Source organism: Desmodus rotundus, chromosome 9, assembly GCF_022682495.2.
Source record: "Desmodus rotundus isolate HL8 chromosome 9, HLdesRot8A.1, whole genome shotgun sequence".
In the NCBI taxonomy this organism is placed as follows: domain Eukaryota; kingdom Metazoa; phylum Chordata; class Mammalia; order Chiroptera; family Phyllostomidae; genus Desmodus; species Desmodus rotundus.
The window spans coordinates 103,554,322-103,571,720 of NC_071395.1; the positions used below are offsets into that span (position 1 = coordinate 103,554,322).

Below are 17,399 nucleotides of genomic sequence, written 5' to 3' on the forward strand. Positions count from 1 at the left end.
ACAAGGATGTGAGGTGTAGGCCAGGCTGGCGGGAATCTGTTTAAAAAAAAAATAAAACCAGCTCCCTAAGTGACGATCTGTACCCGCCCTGCGCTCCCAGCAACACTGAGGCTCGGCAGGAGAAAACAGCTCCCCGGGAGGGTCGCGGCTCACAGGGGGGCTGGGGGTGTGGCCTGGGAGGGAACGAAAGGCAACCGACGCCGTTCAGCAGACTGGTGGGTCCGAAGGGGACGCCCGGAGAGCCCGGCCCACACCCCCCGGGAGGCCGGAGGAGTCTGGGGGGCTGGTACTTGGCTTGGCTTCCGGCCGCTGGGGTAGGACCGGACCGCGTAGGCCTGCGGCCCCCACCCGCACCGAACCCCGCGGCGTCTTCCGGGCCGAGGCGGGGCCTGGCCGCTGGGAGGCGGGGGGAAAGTGGGAAGGTGACCTGGACGCGGGGCGGAGCCAGCGTGGCGTGGCGCGGCGGCCAGGGCCAGCATGGGCGGCGTGGGCGCGCTCCTGCGTCCGGTAGCCCGGGTGAGCATCATCCTCCCGCGGTACTGCCCGGGCCAGCCTCTCCTCGCCCGCCCCGCCGGCCCCTCGGCGGAGCGTCCCCCTCAAGTCCCCGCGGTGCCCGGTGCTTCGTAGCCTTCCTTGAGCGCCTGCTGCGTGCCGGCACCTCCCCGACGACTCTCGTTCCTGTCCCGTGATCCCATTTTCTTAGCCCCTCATTTGTCCTACACCCCTCAGCGGTCGTCTCTTCCTTCCCAGATGACTTACCCCTGGAAGTTCTCCGCTTTCCATTGACTTTATTTTTTTGTTTCCACACCTCCGTCTGGTGATGACTGCGTGCATCACAGAAGCTGAACCAGGGGCGCGACATCTCCTCTTGGCTGGTAAGTACCTCCAGTTTCCCCCTTTCTCTGCCCGAGTTCCCCAGGCCCAGAGACTCCAAAGGTAGGCACCAGGGAAGGGAACCAGAAAGGGTCAGCCCTGCTTCCGGGACTCCAGCCTGCGAACGCCTTGCCACATCCCCGTGGCTCAGGGGAGGTAGGCTGGACCAGAGGGCACAGGGCAGGAAGCCAGGCTCCCTTGCTGGGAAGCAGCGGTGCTTTCTAAATCAAGCCTCAGGTGCAGTGGGCCTGCTTAGGCTGGCAGGGTCCTGGCCCGCCCCTCCCCAGCACGTGGGTGGAGCCAGGGCTTGTAGAGACCGCACCTGGGCCCCAAAACCTGAATGCCTGCGTGGCCTTGAAATCCTTCGCTGTCTGGAGCTCAGGATACTTAGTGTCCTGTGGGGAATGTCCTTGTTGGGTGTCATCAGATCAGCTCCTGCAGAGGAAGCCTGCCACAAGCCAGGGCCAGCAGGAAACGGAATAAGCCCATAGGCAGGAAAATGCTCCCAGGATCTGGGCTGACCCCAAGCCCTTCATCTTCCCGCCATAGGCCAAATGGTTCCCCAGAGTCCCAGCCAAGCCCGTGGTGGCCCTGAAAACACCCATCAAGGTGGAACTACTGGCAGGGAAAACCTACAGGTGGTGTGTGTGTGGCCGCAGCAAGAAGCAGGTGAGAGACCGCCACCCCTCCCATTGACTTAGGATGAGCCTGGTTGGGAAAGCAGGGTGTCTCCTGGGAGCTCCCTCTCAAGGGAAAATACTCTCAGGCCAGCGCCACCCAGAGCTTGAGCTCTGTTCCCTGCATCCACTGTTTTCGATGAACCCAGAGAGACAAACTCAGTCACACCGCCAGGTGGGTGGAGCCCAGGGTCTGGGCTTTGCCTCTGGTGCTCCCTCCTTCTCAGTGTCCTTCCAGGTTCCTACTGCTTAGCACCGAGACTCTTGCCTGTCTCTCCCTCTATCCTTGCTCCTTCCAAGAAGCATCCCCACCAAAGGATCCCAGCCCTGGGACCCCACCCAACACTGGGGGGAGACTGCCCAGCTCTGCTGCTGCCAAGCGCCCCTTCTCAGTGTCTTCCCCTGAAAACCCTCCCCTTTCCGTTTATGTGGCTTTCCTGGTTGCCTGCCACAACCTGCTGTCTTCTCAGCCTGCCTGCCGGCTCCCGACTCGACTCCTTTCCCCTTCTGCTCCGCGAGCCTGTCATCCGGCAGGAAACTGCTCCACGTCCCCAGCCTGCAGGGCCCCGGCTAAGCTCAGAACTGTTTGTGGTGTCAGCCGCCCTGCTTTGCCACTGATTTGACTTCGAGCAGGTCGTCCAGGGGTGGAGCAGTAAGGAATGCCAGCTGGAGTGTGGCTGTGCCTCCCTGCCTCATGCCCTCTGAGACTGGTGCTGACTTTTTTTTCACATATCCCCCTCATCTCTCCTCCCATCCCACCCTGACCCCAAGGTCAAAAAGCCCCCCGAATAGCACATCACAGCACCTCTGTGGGCCTCAGTTTCCATTACCCAGTCTTTGCTCGAACACCGCCTGGGGCGGATGGGGAGTAGACGCAGGCACCAGCTGGCCAGTTCACTATGGGACAGCTCCTTCCTCCCTGTCACCATCCATTCCCTGTAATGTACCCAGTTGTTTCCAGGAGCTGAAAAATTGATACCACAGCCTTAAAGCCCAGTGCTGCATGCAGGCTCTCTCCAACCCCATTTTTACCCAAGAACATGGGGGAAAGAAGTGAATTTCATGAACCAAGGGAGACTCGGCCATTTAAAAAACAACAAACCTATCAGCGTAGACGGAGCTGATAACTAAGGCCCCAGTTTCACCTGGAAAATTCCGTCTGTCCCGGAGACTAAGGCTGTAATGGCTCAAACTCCCTGTGCGCACAGTGTGTGATAAGTGGTTATTACTTCCGTGGGACCCCTTGTCTCATCGCCTCACATCACAGGTGAGAGGCAAACTAGTTAGGAGCCTGGTTCCTAACCACTGTGCACTGCCCAGCCCCATCAGGTGGGGCCAGGTCTCTAACTTCTCTCTTTCCCTCACCAGCCCTTCTGTGACGGCTCCCACTTGTTCCAACTCACTGGCCTCTCCCCACTCAAGTTCAAAGCCCAGGAGACCCGAACAGTGGCCCTATGTACCTGCAAGGCCACTCAGAAGCCCCCGTACTGCGATGGCACCCACAGAAGTGAGAGGGTACAGAAGGCAGAAGTGGGGTCCCCATTCTGAGCAGGTGGCTGCTGCTCAGCCCCAGACCTCTGACAGGTGTCCCCGTTGTGGGGAAGGAAGGTGAGTGCCAAGCCCAAGAAGGCATCATCCACAGACCCAAGTACCCACAGCTGGCTTGTAAAGGACTGGCCTCCCATAACCTGAGGTCTCTAATCTGGGGCAGCCGGCAACAGGGCCCTGCTTTGACACCTGCTGTTGGAGAAGAGGGCATTAAACAGGCCTGCCGGTCCAGAGTGGTATTCTTGTGGTCACTGGTGTGAGGCAGCTCAGGTTTATTCCATATGGGGCCCCCCAAGGCAAGCTGACCCCAAAGATGAGGCATGAGGAGGTGGCCAGGGGACCCAACCATCCTTTCCCTGTCCCCTCTGCCCCAAAGAACTAGAGGCTCTAGAGAGTATGCAGCATTTATTACAAAGCCAGGAGATACAAATGTCCCAGGGTAGGGACAGTCTTGCGTCCCCACCTCCTCCCCACTCTGACCTATACACATGAAGAAAACAGGTGGGCAGGGGATCTGCAGAGCCTGCCCCTCAGTATGGAGTTGAGGGGGGTCTCCAAGTGTCTGTGGGCTTGTGCTTTCAGAGGCCCCTGAGGCTCTTGGCTGACTGGGCCTCAGCTCGGGGTGGGGAGGGGACTGGAGGGCTGTTTGCCTTTGGCAATATCTGGGGTCTGTGCTTGTCTGAGGTTAACCCCACTCCACCTCTCCACGCCAGGTCCCCAAGTGAGACTTTATCACCAGGCTTGCTGGTTAGGGTTCCCTGGGTGGGGGGCAGGGGCACAGGGGGGTGAAGCAGTTCACAATGCTAAAGCCACAATGGAATTTCAAGGGCTGCGGCCTCCCACGGCCTAAATCTTCTCTTCCACAAGAAAAACGGTGCGAAGGCCACGTACACGGGGAGGGGAAAGAAGGCAGAACTATCTATTCTTTGCACAAAGTTTCCACTGCAGGAGGAGGTATAAGGGAGATACCATCTCCACCGCCCACTTGCTCCTCACAACCAGGGGATAGACTGCATTTGTAAAAGGCACTGTCTTAGCAGGTCGCTGGACATTCAACATGGGGGGCGGGGGGTGGTGCTGGATGGGGCAGGGCGGGACAGCAGCCAAGATGGGGAGAGAAAGAGGGTGGGCCGCATACACAGCCAGAGCTGTGCCTAAAGCTGTGGGGGCTGGTGGGCCCCCCAATACCTCCATCTTCCTTGGGAGGAGGATGGGGCAGAGCTTTACTGAGCCTCAGGTGGCCCCTCCAGTCCATCCAGGCACCCCCCAAAAGAGTAGAGCAAATTACACAAGAACCGCTAAAAATGAACACCCATCCCCCACACATACACATACACATAAAGTTTGTTTCCTGTGGCATTTAAATTAATCTGGTTGGTCCATAGAAAATAAGTATGTATATTTGGTTTTTCCTATGTACATATATATATATATAGATTTATTTATAAAACCCACCCCCCACCCCTAAGGTGGGAGGAGCTGGGGAAAGTAGAAGAGGTGGAAAAAGGAGCCCAGAAAAAGTGGAGGGTTGGAGAGGCGTGGCTGGAAAAAGAGGTCCCTTTCCTCAAGTTAAGGGGGGCACAGGAGCTCCATTGACAGTCATCTTGCGCCCCCTGCTGGTAGAGGATGTTGTCTGCAGGCAGTTCGAGGCACCCCCATTGGTAGCTGTAGTGACCCCACTGGCTGCCGAAGGGGGAGTGGGGGAGGTAGGGTGGGTGGCTGGGGGCCCATGGGAGCTGGGAGAGCCATGGGAGGGGGTGGCTGGGCTGGGCAGGGAGGAGGAGGTGGCCGGCAGGGTGGCAGGGCTGGGAGCCTTGTCGCTGACTGACTCACACTCTGATGCCCCACTGGTGTTGGTGCCCTCAGAGGGGGTGGGCGCTGTGGGCAAGGTGAGCCGCTTGCAGGCTGGCTGGACCCGGTACTTGAGGGGGAGAGGACCATTCTGCAGGAGAGTCGGGGTGGGGAGGGCGGAGAGGCAGGGAAGGGGACAGTATCAGGTGAAAGGCTAACCAGGCAGCCATCCCTTCACCCCATAGTGCCCAAAGAAGGAAGGAAGGAAAGGTTCCAGCCTGAGAGAGAGACCCGGCAGAGTAGGAAGGCCTAGGCAAAGCAACAGAGACTGAGTGACGGAGCGAGCGAGGCAAGGTGGAGGGACGAAAGACTCATGCTAGACCCAGAGAGAACATGGGAGACCTGAGACTGGAGAGGGAGGGAGGCCAGGGGGGCAGAAAGCAACATTTACTCCGCCACAGCCACCAGACCCTCTTCTCTGACCCCAAAATGGAGCATGTCATCTGCCCAAGGACCCTCTTCTTCTGAATGTGGGAGGTCACCAGTGAAACATGACCTCGCTGGACATGGCCAGCTCATGTGACAAGAAATGAACTGTGATTACAGCAGGGTGGCTCCCACGGTCACTGTGGGCACAGGCGCATGCCAGACCTGCAGGGGTCCCCCCGGCCCCACTCACCCGCCGCCAGGGGTAGATGTAGGCAATGTCCATGAGGGTGTAGTATTCCTTCAGGGGCTCGTCCTCGTACAGAACCTCCACCTAGAGGAGCAGGAGGGGCAGAACACCATGACCCTGGCCATCTGGCCAACAGGATCCAAGCTAGGAGTCTCAGGGGGACGCAAGGTGGACTTGCAGGCGGTCCCTGGTTATTCTGGGGTTTCACGGTAGATCTGACTTCCCTATCAGTTGCCACAACAGAACTCCTGACTACCAGGGGGAGAAGAGACCCACATCACTAACAACCCCCCACCCCCAGCCACCCACATAACCATCTGGGTCCCCCTTATATCCCTGGCAGGTGCCCCAGAGAAGCTAATGAACAAAGAAAAGGCCCAGGTGAGTACTGGCTCTCACCCAGGCTGCACCATGGAATCCCCCAGGGAGCTTTAAAAAAAATACCGATGCTTGGATTTCACTCCCAGAGATTCTGATTTCACCGGTAAGATAGGAGTTGTTCTAAAGCTCCAGTGGTGCTGACCTGCAGCGATTTTGGGACCCACTGCCCTAGACCCTTGAAACTCTGAAGTGTGCTCTGTAGGCCAGCAGCACTGGCAGCACCTGGAAGCTTGCTGGAAGTGCAGAACCTACGGCATCAGCACCTGCCCTTCGACGAGATCTCTAAGGAGTCACAGACACATTCAAGTCTCGGAAGTGAGGCCCTATAGTTCTGTTGGAATTTGACTGGTCTTCCTTCAGACAGCTGGCCCCAGATAAGACCCTGTGTTTTGCACACATACTTCTGCCACAGTTTGAGCGTGCAAGCATGCATGCACAACACACACACACACCACCTTGTTCCCATGTACCTTTCTGCACACAGATTTCAACAGATGCAGACTGCCCCACCCTAATCTTGGTTTCAATTACCCTTCTACTTGGGCTCAATTATGCTACCGGGTGGGCCCTTGGTGACGCCCAGTCAGCCCTGGACAATGGCTGAGATGCACAGGCTGTCAGGCACACCCACTGGCAGACACTCTTGCAAAGCGCCCAGGGACTCACCTTGTACTTGCTGGGCACATCCATCTTGTTGCGGAGAAACTTGGCGAGGTGCATGACAGTCATGGCCGCTGGGCATCGCAGGAAACGCACCCCCGTCTGCCAGGGAGAGGCACCCAAGGGCTGTGGCCCACCCCAGGCCCTCTCCCAGCCTGTCCCACTCAGGGGTGGACCCCAGCACTCACCTTCTCCTTGTCCCCATCCCCATTCTCCAGGGGGCCCTTCTTCTCCTCTCGGTCCCTGCGGGGGGAGAAAGAATGAAGCTAGGGAGACCCTAGTTCGGGCAGGATCTCCTAGTACACAGTTCCAAAAGGCCCTCCCTTCCAGGGGAATGGGGCCAGAGTGGGAGAAGGGGGCGGCCCAGCCTAGGACCCTCAAAGGACCAGGCATAGGACAGACTTGCCTGACAGCTTCGTAGAACTCAATAGAGAGGCTGACAATCTCATCGTCACTCAGAGCCCCCTTCTCCTGCTCCAGGACCTCTCCACGGTCCTCATTGGAGCCATTGGGGACTGCAAAAGGAGAGAACTCTGAGGGGCCGGCCTAGGGTTAGGGAAAGGAGCCCCACCAAGGACCCAGGATCTCTCGCTCAGCGGGGTGAGCCCAGCCATTCTCTGGGCCAGGGAAGAGGGGTGTGGTGGTGCATGGAGAATGGACAGTCCCATGCACCCAGACCTCATGCCTGGGGGCAGTGCCACACACCCCACATGGCCCGGGCCTGGGAGCGCACACACGAGCTTACCTTCTGTCAGGGGGTACGCTGCATAGAAATCCCGCCGCCGTTTCATCTCATCTGGAAGAGGGAAGGAAGCGGGGTGAGGCGGGAACAGGCTGGGAGCTGGGGAGTGGTGGGCAGGGACAGGAAGGGTGTATGGATACCTTTAAAAAGCCCAGGGACCAATTTGTAGACAATGTCTTGGAGGGTTTTGTCAGATCTGGAAAAAATGTACAGGGCCCTATCAGTCTCCCCAGCCAGGGACCCCACTTCTCACCTCCCTTTCTTAGATTCAGGGCCCAGCACTGGGGTCCCTAGAGACCTGGTCTTTAGTCCTCTGGTGCTTCCCAGAGGGGTACAACAGGGAGGGAAGGAAGAGGCCCAGTGCTCCTCCCCAACCTGCCCCCTGGCTACAGGAAGGCAGGCTGAGGGACAGAGGGAGCTGACCCGGAGGACTGCAGGGGCCTGAAGGGCAGCGTCAGGCCCACCTGATGCTCAGCAGCGGCCGGGTTTTATGGACCTGCACGTCACACATGGGGCAGTACTTGTTGGTCTCCAGGTAGCGCACAATGCAGGTCTTGCAGACTTCGGGGTCCGGGGGGTGGTGGGGAGAGGGGGAGAGAGAGAGAGAGGAAAGTCAGAGCTTCCTTCCTAACGAGGCCCAGCCCCCATGCCCTCTGTCAAGGTTCAGGTGTTCCTTCTCCACCTTGTCCCAGCCATTCAGGCCCGTTCAGAGGGCCAGCGTGATCCTGTTTTGGACAGAGGGCAACTGCCCCCTATCCAGCCTTGGGAGGGGACAGATCTTGTGTGTGTGTGTGTGTGTGTGTGTGCGCGCGCGCGCATGCTCACACTAGGCCAGTGTTACATGTGACGAGCCCCAAGCCCCCTCATGGAGTATAAAACAGCAGCAGCCTGTTTGTCGCACACCCCCCTTGCCCCCACACCCATGGTGCACGCCAGGGGCACCTGCATCTTCAGGGGCTGAAATCTCAGCCACCAAGATTTCAGATCCAAGTTCCTGAAATGAACTTCTGGGCTGAAATGTCCAGTTTCCCCTCCCAGGCAGCCTCTCTGTGACCTAGGGATCCCCACCAAACACAGGGCCTGTGCTCTGCCTTCCCTGGGCACTGCCCCTCCAGCCCGGACAGAGGCTGCCTACCCCGAGAAGCCCACCCGACTCACAGGAATGCAAGCACTCCACGATGGTGGTGGCATCGATGAAGTACCCCCCGCAGAGGGCACACATGAGGTGAGGGTTCAGCTCCGTGATTTTGATCCGTGTGGTCCGATGCATGATGCTGGGGAAGGGGGGTTGGGGGCTGGGGAGCGCCACCCTGGGAAATAAGAGTGGAATCAGAAACCCAGGGCTCCGACATCCTCTTTGCACCCAAGGCCCTTCCTCTTTGCCTTGGATTGGGTGCATTTAAGAGTCTAGTTCTTTCTGGGTGGCGAGGGCTCTGGAGATTCATGCAATCTTGAGCAACAAGGTCAGGCTCCACCTCAGGAACAGCAGGAAAGACTGGGGTTAGACCACAGGAAGTACTGCCCAACTCTCCAGAGGATGTGGGGAGGCAGGAAAATGGAAAAGAACAGACTTTAAAAAAAATCTCCCTAATCCCAATTCATGTTCACTCAAAGGAGTGGTAGGAGCTCTGAGAAAACTCAGATAAATAAGCCAGTGACCTGAACCTCAAGAAAATAAAATAAGGGAAAGAATAACTTGTCCCTGCCTCCTCACCCACTCTATACAAGTGCAAGGCCCCTGACTTGGTATTTCTACTCCATTCCCACCCTCCTTCCATCCCATCCACCACTCCTCCAGGGAACACAGGCTGCTTCAAGTTTGAAGGGGCACCCCATCACTTGGCCTTCTGGCTCTGCATCCAGCCCCAGAGGAGCAACCTGGAAACCCGCTGTAAGCTGTGCATACAGGTTCCAGGCCTGGTACTCAGGCAGGAAATACTGAGCAATACATAGCTCCACCTGTGCCCGCAAGCACCCGAATCCAGGCCTCCCTCCCCACACACATGCAAGAATTTCCCCACGTGGGCACCGCCACCCCCGTCTCACACCTGGCGACACCTCCTCTGCACCCTGTCCACAGACTCTCCAGCAGCAGACCACAGGCTAGATGGCTGCCAAAGCCGGGCAGAAAGTTCCCTGTCCCCAGTCCCCGAGCACCCAGCCAGGGTGTTCTTCCTTCTCAGTGTAAAAATCAAAGCTGCACAGAGAAGGGAGGGCCCCTCCCTTCTTCCTCTTTCCCAGAGTCAGAGCCCAAGGGGTGGGGCTTGGGAGGGTGGCCAAACCCCAACGGCTCCTTTACAACCTACACCCTTCCCTCCTTTCCAGAAACATTTCTAAAGCCACCACATTGGGCTTTCTAGGACCAGAAATTCACAGCCGGGATCAGCAGTTTCTATAGAGACCCCTGGATGAGTTTGGCCAGGACCCAAACAGCCAACAGAGGCTGGCCAGAGGCTGAAAGAGATGGAGAGACAGAGGCCACACACGAGAGAAACACCAACTTGCAGGCAGGGTGGAGAGAGAGGAGCAAGCAAGCCCAGAGAGCTGGCGGAGGCACAGTGGCTGAGACCTGCAGGCCTGGCCAGAGGAAAGGGGTTCCTGCCCCGTAGAGGCCTTCCGCCTTCCCTGCATAGGTACCCCCTTCACAATTATGTAGCAGGCTTGCTGGGGACTACACTGTTTGATCATTTCCATAGTAACTTTGTCCCTGGCAAGATGCCCAAATATTATTACATCCAGAGGAAAGAGCAAACTCCAAGTGGCCGTCTCAGTGAGTGTGAGTAATATCCGTCGGATGTGTACGTGCCGCCTGGGCTTTGTGTGGCTGCTTGTCTCATGTGTGTGTCTGTGTCCAGACAAGCCTGTGCACGCACGGCCAGCAGCAGGACACTCTGGGGTCGGATAATGCCGGGGTCCAGGTTGCTACTGATGAATGTTATACCCCCTTCTCCCTTTGCCTCTCGCATATCACACACACACACACACACACAACACGTAGTGCTTCACACCGCCACAGCCACCTCACTCACACTTGTGTTTTCAAACACTTGCTCTTCACAGTTGCTATGTAGTTCCTGTCTGGCAGACTGCGGCCTCACTGCAGAGGAGCTCACAGGTACTTGGCCACGACCCTCGCCCCTTCGCTTGTACAAGCATTGGTGAGCATGCAGACGCAGACTACCCCTCGAGCTCCTTTGTAGACACATGGATGAAGGAATTGAAGGAATAAAATGTTCCTCCATCTCCCCTTTAAGAAATGTGACACTCCCTGCTGCCCCTACCCAACCCCATCCCCAGGGCCTCAGACTGTTACCTCTGGGATTGGGGAGAAGCCCTGATTGGTTCCTCACCTGATTGCCATGGTTACCTGCAGAGCCCTGTCAGCAGGTGCCAAGAGCCACAAACAAGAGTTCTATTCCCCCCACCTCAGCACCCCCCACTAGGAACCCTTAGGGCCCTCCAGCTGACACCCAAGTCCTCCACAGCTGCAACTGGCCGGGGTGCGAGAGAAGCAGAGGGAAGTGGGCTGATAGGTGGCTGGACCGCCAGCATCACTTTAGGGAAGAGGCTGAGAGAGGACAACAGCCTGAGGGAGACAGAGCAGGAAAGAGAAACCAAGGGCAGCTGGGAAGTGGCCTCTGGAGTGGCGGAGGCTCCAACAGGTCGGTTCCAGCCACATCCACACAGTGAGCCTGAGCACCACCTCCCACCCCAAGTGCCTTCCCCAGCTGGGGACCAAGTCTTTCAGTGCCTTCTGTCCCCAAACCACCGTTTTCTGCAATGGTACATTAGTTGGGCGGTACCTTGCTTCTGGCCCTTGGGGCCCCTGGTCTCGGCCATAGTGGCAGGAAGGGAGATTGATCAGCACCCAGTTCCAACTCCTCCTTGCCACTCAAGCCCACATCTGTCCGCCCTCATCCTCAGAGTCCCCACTAATAAAGATCCGCCCATCTCTTCATTTTAACCAAGCTCACTCTGGAAGCGCCTCCAAGATTCAGACCTCTCTCGCGGTCAGTTTTCAGTTTCCCTGCAGAAACAACCAGTCTCTGATGACCCAGAGGTCCCTCTGCTCCGCCGGATGCCCAGCTCAGCAGTGGGAAGCTCCCTCAGTAGGAAACCTCCAGGTGTTGGGAAAAGTCACTCAAGGTCACATCTAGAATTGCAGAGGTAGAAGGGATCTTAGAAGCATCTCGTCTAAACATTGCATTTGACAGATGGAGAAACATACAAAGAAATGACTTGTCTCAGGTCACACAGCAACGCATGGCAGCCCCAGGACTAGAAACCGCCTGACTCTGCAGCCAGTGCTCTTTACACACGGCACTGAGACCAGGCTCCCGCCCATTTAAAATCCAATAAGCACGGCCTGACTCCATCCAGGCAGGTGGAAAGTAAGGGGACTTCAGGTTCCTTAGAAGACCACTCAGTGAGCCTCCTAGGAGGGGTCAAGGTCTGCCCAAAACATGACCATCAGCACATGTTCTCACATGAAGCATGGAGAGGGAGCAGAGGCCTTACCCCACTCTGCAGTACAGACAGGGAACCGAGGCCACACAGAAGCACAGCGAGCTGGAGTGTGCTGTCAATACTGGGACCCTAGGTCCCAGGAGTCCATACTCTCCCAGCTGTGTGGGTGCAACTGTGCACGCCCCATGTGGTTAGGAGGGGTCATGGGTGACTACCTGGGAGCAGGCCAACCTCTCAGTCCAGGCTCACTCTACCCTCCAGCCCTGTCCCACCCCTCAGCTTCCTAAGATCAAACAAAAACCCAAAATATACACACAGAGCTACAATTGCCAGGTGCACACACACACAGCCAGACACACCCCCTCCATCTCCCACTCCCAGCACACAAGGCCAGATAGACATCCTCCCCCACACACACACACACAGCCAAGTACTTGGTCAGATGCTCACGGACCCACTGGGCCCAACACACTGCATCACATATACAGCCAGACCAGGGCCAGGTCCACATTAACCAGGTGCGGGGCCACCCTCACCAGCCCCATCCGGAAGCACAGAGTCTGACACCCCTGGCTAAAACCAGAGCCGCAAACACATGCTAACCTGTGCATCCTTGGTCCACCCAGTGTAAATTATAACCTAAGTCTTCTAGCAACAAAGACAGTGCGGCTCCCAACCTCCACTCTGGGGGCCGAGACCGGAGGAGCAGGGTGGGCATCTGACCTGAACAAAGATGTGACTTCTTTCAGTTCAGGCTCTCTCCATTCCCATGGCAACAGTTCCATCCACCAAGGTCTCTCGGCAAGGAAGACCAGGGCAGCAGAAAACCCCCTTCCTGCCCCCCCCCACCCCGCCCCTGCCAGACTTCAACTTGAACCCCACCCAGCTACAGTGTCTGGATCCTGAGTTCTAGCTCCGTTTCCTGTCGCATTCCCAAACAGCTCTAGGACGGCAACCCCCAACTCCAAAAGAGGGAACCCCTGGGAAAACCTCGCCACCAAAAAACTGCAACAGAGCTGGCTTTATGCTTCTTTTCAAAGTCCTAACACCTTGGAACAGAGTGGAAGAGGGAGGAAGAAGAGAAATTAGAGTTTCAGGAACAGATACAAACTGCAAGAGGCCCAGGGAAGAAGGCATCAGAACGGAGTGGAAGACAGCCAAGGAAGCCACCTATCCCCAGCTACAGCCCTGGAGAGACTGAGGCAGCACGGGGCGGGGGAGAGACGGACTCTGAGACAAAGACCAGGGGCAAGCGCGGGGTAACACTTCCACAGTATTTACAGGCAAATGCACCACCCCAGGCCTCCTCCAGCCATGCGGAGCAATTCTGGGCAGATGCAGGCCGTGGAGGAGGGGGTGAGGCAGAGGCATGCCTGGGCCCAACGCGGAGACCGCAGGGCAGGAGTGTCTACTTGCCGAGGGGTCCCACCCGCCCACAGCTGGCAGCAGGAGGGCCTGGGGAGGGAGAGGACAGCCTTGCTCCCCAGTGGGAGAAGGAGCCAGTCGGTCCGACCCCTCCTACCTCCGCTAGACGTGGGAAATACCGCCATAAATCTCCCCAGCATCTCCATTCTACCCCTTCCGCCCCGGCTGCCCCCGGAGTCTGGGTCAGAGGACCAGGGACCCCAGTTACCGGGTGGCCGCTCCTATCTTCTCTAGAGCCAAACTTTCGGCGGGGCCCTAGGAGGGGGTGTTCCGGAGAAAGGGGCTCTGCTTAGGTGGTTGGGGAGGAGGCGGGGCGCCCAGTCGGGTGGGGGGGAGGGGGGAAAGGGACAGGCTGGGGGAGGTGCCCGAGAGGACCGCAACCCGGGCAGGAAAGAGCGCCCTCCCCCGGCCTCGCAGCAATAAAAAAAGCACGTCCCTTTCCTCCCGGCCTCAAGTCCTTGTATGTCCACCACGCTGGGGTATCCACAAAATACGCAGAGAGCGACCCCTTCCCAGACCGAGGGGAGTAGTGGGGTAAAGCCAGGGCTGCTCTGAGGACTAGGGAAGCAGAGATCCACCCCAGCATGGAGCCCCAAAGCCTTTGTAGCTGCCTCGGACCCTCCCCCTTGCTACCTCGGGAGCAGGTCGAGGAGGGGGCTGAGGCACAAAGAGGTGGTGGTCGAGGGAGACGCCAAATCGTTAAAAGGGGAATCCACTTCGGCCATCTTGGAAGGGAAAGAAGGGAAAAGGGGAGAGAAAAGAGGGAGAAAGGAAGGCGGACCTGGCGAGGTAGATCGGGGCTGGCGGGGGTGGGGCGCAGACGCGAGCAGCAGGCCGGCTCGGAGCCCCCTCCTCCCACAGGGATGTGTGAAGAGGCTGCACCGGCCCCTCGTCCCAATCCCCAGACGGTTACGGGGTAGTAGGAGGAAAGGAAAAGGCAGTCTGCGTCCGCTTACCTGGGTTCGGGGTCCAGTGGGTCTCGGGGAGGGGGGATGGGAGGGAGGGAGGGAAGGGAGGGGAGGGGGACCCCAGCCGTGTAGCTCGCTCTGGCACTGGGAGGGGAGAAACCTACGGTAAGAAAGGAGTTTGTGAAAGCGGCTTGGGGTGGGAGGGAGAGAGGGGAGGGGAGGGGAGGGGAGGGGAGGGGAGGGGAGGGGAGGGGAGGGGACGGAGGGGGGAGGGGAGGGACCGGGGCTGGGGGGGGCCAAAATGGCTTTTTTTCCTCCAGACAAGAGTAGGTCCCGCCCACTACTCATCCACGTGACCTCATTCCTTCAGGGTGTTTGCGGAGAGGGGCGGAGGAGGAGGGGGGACTGGCTAACGCGGCTGCCCCCCACCGGGCAGTGGGCCCCCCCAAACTAGGACGCGACTTCACCCTTCTCAAACCGTCCCTGACCCCGAAGGATGAATCCACTTCTCTGTTACACTCTGCAGCTCACCCCTCCCTCCCCCAAAATACGTGTGCGCCCCCCACCCGCCCCTAGCTGGGGCGCCTGGAAAACGGTGAAATAAAGACTGGGCTGCACGCAATGTGGCTCGCTTTGCAGTCCTCCAGACTCGACTGAAGGGCGCGGGGCTCGGGCGGGGCACGCGACGCCTCCTCAGCCGGGCGTCCAGGTTATTTTCATTCACTCTAAGTAACAATCCCTTAAAATTAATTACTGCAAGTGTAAGAGCATGTCCTCCCTACTCCTTGTCCCTCTCGGCGGCCCAATCACCGGCTCTAAAGAGCAGCACCCCGGGACCCAGCTGGGGCGCCTCGAGGGAGCAAACCGCCTGGGGACTAAGGGAGAGGCGGAGGGGGGGCTCGGCGGCCGTGCTGGAGGCCGGCGCCCCCGGCGTGGAGAAAAATGGAACGCACCCTGGGCCGGGAGGCGACCTGATGACCAGGACTCGGGCCCCAGGCCCGGGACACAGTAACCTGGCCGCGTCGGAGAGGCCGGAATAAACTAGAAAACCGGGCGCCGGGGCGGAAAGTGGGCCCGCGCTTTTTTCCCCCGGCGTCGCGGGGTTCCCGCATTTTCCGCCCCGGCGCCGTTGGCGCTCCGCGCGGTTGGCGCGCCGGGTTCGCGGTGGTGGCGGGAGGAGCCCGGGAGCGTAGAGGCGATTGGCGCCCGCCGACTCCGACCGCTGCCCCCGGCTCCAGCCCGGCGTTTGCGCTCCCGCCCCCAGTGGACCCCGCCACGGGGAGAAAATGAGGAGCGAGGCTTGGGCACGCCGGGCGGAGCGGCCGCGGGTGGCGCCGGGGAAAGCTAATCGATACTACGTTCTGGCAACAACTGCGGGCCTTCCTCATTAAGACGGTCGATTTGCTTATTCGTTAGGCAAGATTTATTGCGGATGGTCACTGTGTCTGTCCCTTCAAAGAGCCCGACCATCCGGCCAGACGCTCCATTAAGCGCACTGACGGTGGTTGGCTTGAGTCAGGAAATTAGGAGACGAATATTCGGAGAGCTTCGAAGCGCCTGCCTCCTCCTCCTCCTTCCCTCCTCGCTCACAGCGCGGGCAGACCCGAAGCTGGGGCTCTCAGGCCGCAGGCTTTTGGCCGGCGACCAGGAGATCTGCGGACACTGGCCGCCAAGTGACCCTATCTTCAGCCTTTAGTCCAAACCAGCCAAATGGGGGCGGGGAGGAAGAGGAAGGGGGAGAGAGGTTTTCTCCCAGAGAGGGGTAGTCTGAGAACCCGCAGAAGGGCTGGGGGAGGATCTGGTCACCTGCTCCCCTGTGTTTGCAAGCGGAGCCCTGGAGTTCGCCTCCCCTCTTGGAAAGGGGGCTCTTGGCGTGGACATGTTCGCCGTCCCTAGGACATGTGTGTCGCCTGCATCTTAGATTCTGCCGGGGACGACCCATGCGTCCTCCTCTCTCCCGCCAAGTCGCCCTTCCAGGAGGGGAGCGCAGCAGGGACGCCTGGCCTGCCACTCCTTTTGGGCTAGAAGAGCCTGAGCAAAAGAAACCTCGGGGCTTCCGAATAGCTCAGTCCCTCCCACGATCCACATGGGCATCCAGGGGCTGCCCTTGGGTGTGTGGGGGGGAGGGGAGGTATCTGCCACTATCTCCCTCTGAGTCCCCACTGCAGCTCTTTGATCCTGGAGTGCTGCGGGAGGGGACCCCCCATGCTCACCTGGGGTCCATTTACTTGTTCCTCAGTTGTTACATGCCAGTCACGAGCAAACCACAAGACAGAAGAAACATTCTGAAGACCCCACTCCCCACTAAATCTTTAATTATTTCTGTCCTGGGCAACTGGTCCCCATATCCCTGGCCTTTCTGGTTTAGCAGGAGAATCTTCTGACTCAATCGTTTCTACATCTGAATTTGTCCAGTGTTGGGACAAAGAAGCACCTGTCATATGTCAATGCAAGTACTGCGCTAGGCACAGGGAACATAAAGCTGATGGGCTTGGCTTTTCCCCGCAGGGCACTTACAGGCCAATGGGAACAAATCTGGAGGGTTACACAGCCTGTCCCGCTAGCTTCTGTGGCACTGTGTACCCTGGGATTGCCCCCGCCAGTCTGTGAGAGCCAGGTAGGATGGGTGAGCACTGGGCAGGGCTTTCAGAAGAGGCCTCTTTTGAGTCCAGTCTTGAGAAGAGACCAGATATCAAAGAGAATTGTTTGAGAGTCCTTTGCTTAGCTCTTTCATAAAAGTGGAGGCTCCCACCACACCCTCCCACACAACTCTGCCTCTGGCAGACCTTAGGTGCCAATGCCTTGCCTCAGCTGAGTTGTACCTCAGTGATCCTCTACCTGACAACTACTCATCAGAAGAGTCATTGTGTCTGTCACAGACTAGAAACTTCTGGAGGGGAGGAACCCGGGAAATCTAGGTAATTATTTCCAGCACATACCAACAGCTACTGCCAGGATCAGATCCCCTCCAAGATGAGGACAATGGTAGCAGAGGGCGGTGGCGGTGGCTCCTCTAATGAATTTATGACTGTCTTTACCTCTGTCCCTTTCTTCAGTGAAGATGAGATCTGTGTGTCCCCAAAACAATGTCCTTTGTCAGTTTCTGCTTCTATTTTCCAATCCTCCTCACTTGTGTGTGTATTTCTAGAAAAAGTTGTTTTGTTGCTGTTCTTTTCCTTTTTCTAATGCCTATTAACTATCTCTGTTTTCCCTCTCTCCATTTCCTCCAGGGCTTCCTTCAACTCACCTCG

General features: G+C 58.1%; 2 protein-coding genes across 6 annotated transcripts; one reads left to right on the forward strand and one right to left on the reverse strand.

Annotated features, from left to right (window-relative positions):
- The first annotated feature begins 397 nt into the window (after positions 1–397).
- On the forward strand, positions 398–6,440 carry CISD3 (CDGSH iron sulfur domain 3). Of its 2 annotated transcripts, XR_008425169.1 has the most exons (5): positions 398–516; positions 840–875; positions 1,423–1,542; positions 2,919–3,158; positions 5,909–6,440. XR_008425169.1 is itself a non-coding variant. In XM_053911642.1 (4 exons), exons 1-4 carry the CDS (start codon positions 478–480, stop codon positions 3,096–3,098), a joined length of 375 nt encoding a protein of 124 aa, XP_053767617.1. In that variant the 5' UTR covers positions 398–477; the 3' UTR covers positions 3,099–3,321. The 2 variants fall into 2 exon arrangements, 1 of the variants encoding a protein (XP_053767617.1); XM_053911642.1 differs by lacking the exon at positions 5,909–6,440 and having other exon boundaries at positions 2,919–3,321.
- Positions 3,489–14,339, reverse strand: PCGF2 (polycomb group ring finger 2). Of its 4 annotated transcripts, none has more exons than XM_024573275.4 (10): positions 14,197–14,339; positions 8,507–8,658; positions 7,813–7,909; positions 7,489–7,544; positions 7,352–7,402; positions 7,013–7,121; positions 6,795–6,849; positions 6,613–6,708; positions 5,569–5,649; positions 3,489–5,040 (listed from the first exon to the last, which is right to left on the reverse strand). In XM_024573275.4, exons 2-10 carry the CDS (start codon positions 8,616–8,618, stop codon positions 4,663–4,665), a joined length of 1,035 nt encoding a protein of 344 aa, XP_024429043.2. In that variant the 5' UTR covers positions 8,619–8,658; positions 14,197–14,339; the 3' UTR covers positions 3,489–4,662. The 4 variants fall into 4 exon arrangements, with proteins under 4 accessions (XP_024429043.2, XP_045038395.1, XP_045038396.1 ...); XM_045182460.3 differs by lacking the exon at positions 14,197–14,339 and adding an exon at positions 13,449–13,500; XM_045182461.3 differs by lacking the exon at positions 14,197–14,339 and adding an exon at positions 13,338–13,444.
- Positions 14,340–17,399: the final 3,060 nt, after the last annotated feature.

Coding starts and splice junctions, on each gene's coding strand:
- PCGF2 (XM_024573275.4), bottom strand. CDS start 8,618: ATGCATCGGACCACACGGATCAAAATCACGGAGCTGAACCCTCACCTC. Junction 7,545..7,812: donor CGGCCGCTGCTGAGCATCAG/GTGGGCCTGACG, acceptor CATTTTTTCCAG/ATCTGACAAAACCCTCCAAG. Junction 6,850..7,012: donor GAGTTCTACGAAGCTGTCAG/GCAAGTCTGTCC, acceptor CTCCCCCCGCAG/GGACCGAGAGGAGAAGAAGG.
- CISD3 (XM_053911642.1), top strand. CDS start 478: ATGGGCGGCGTGGGCGCGCTCCTGCGTCCGGTAGCCCGG. Junction 876..1,422: donor GCGACATCTCCTCTTGGCTG/GTAAGTACCTCC, acceptor TTCCCGCCATAG/GCCAAATGGTTCCCCAGAGT. Junction 1,543..2,918: donor GTGGCCGCAGCAAGAAGCAG/GTGAGAGACCGC, acceptor TTCCCTCACCAG/CCCTTCTGTGACGGCTCCCA.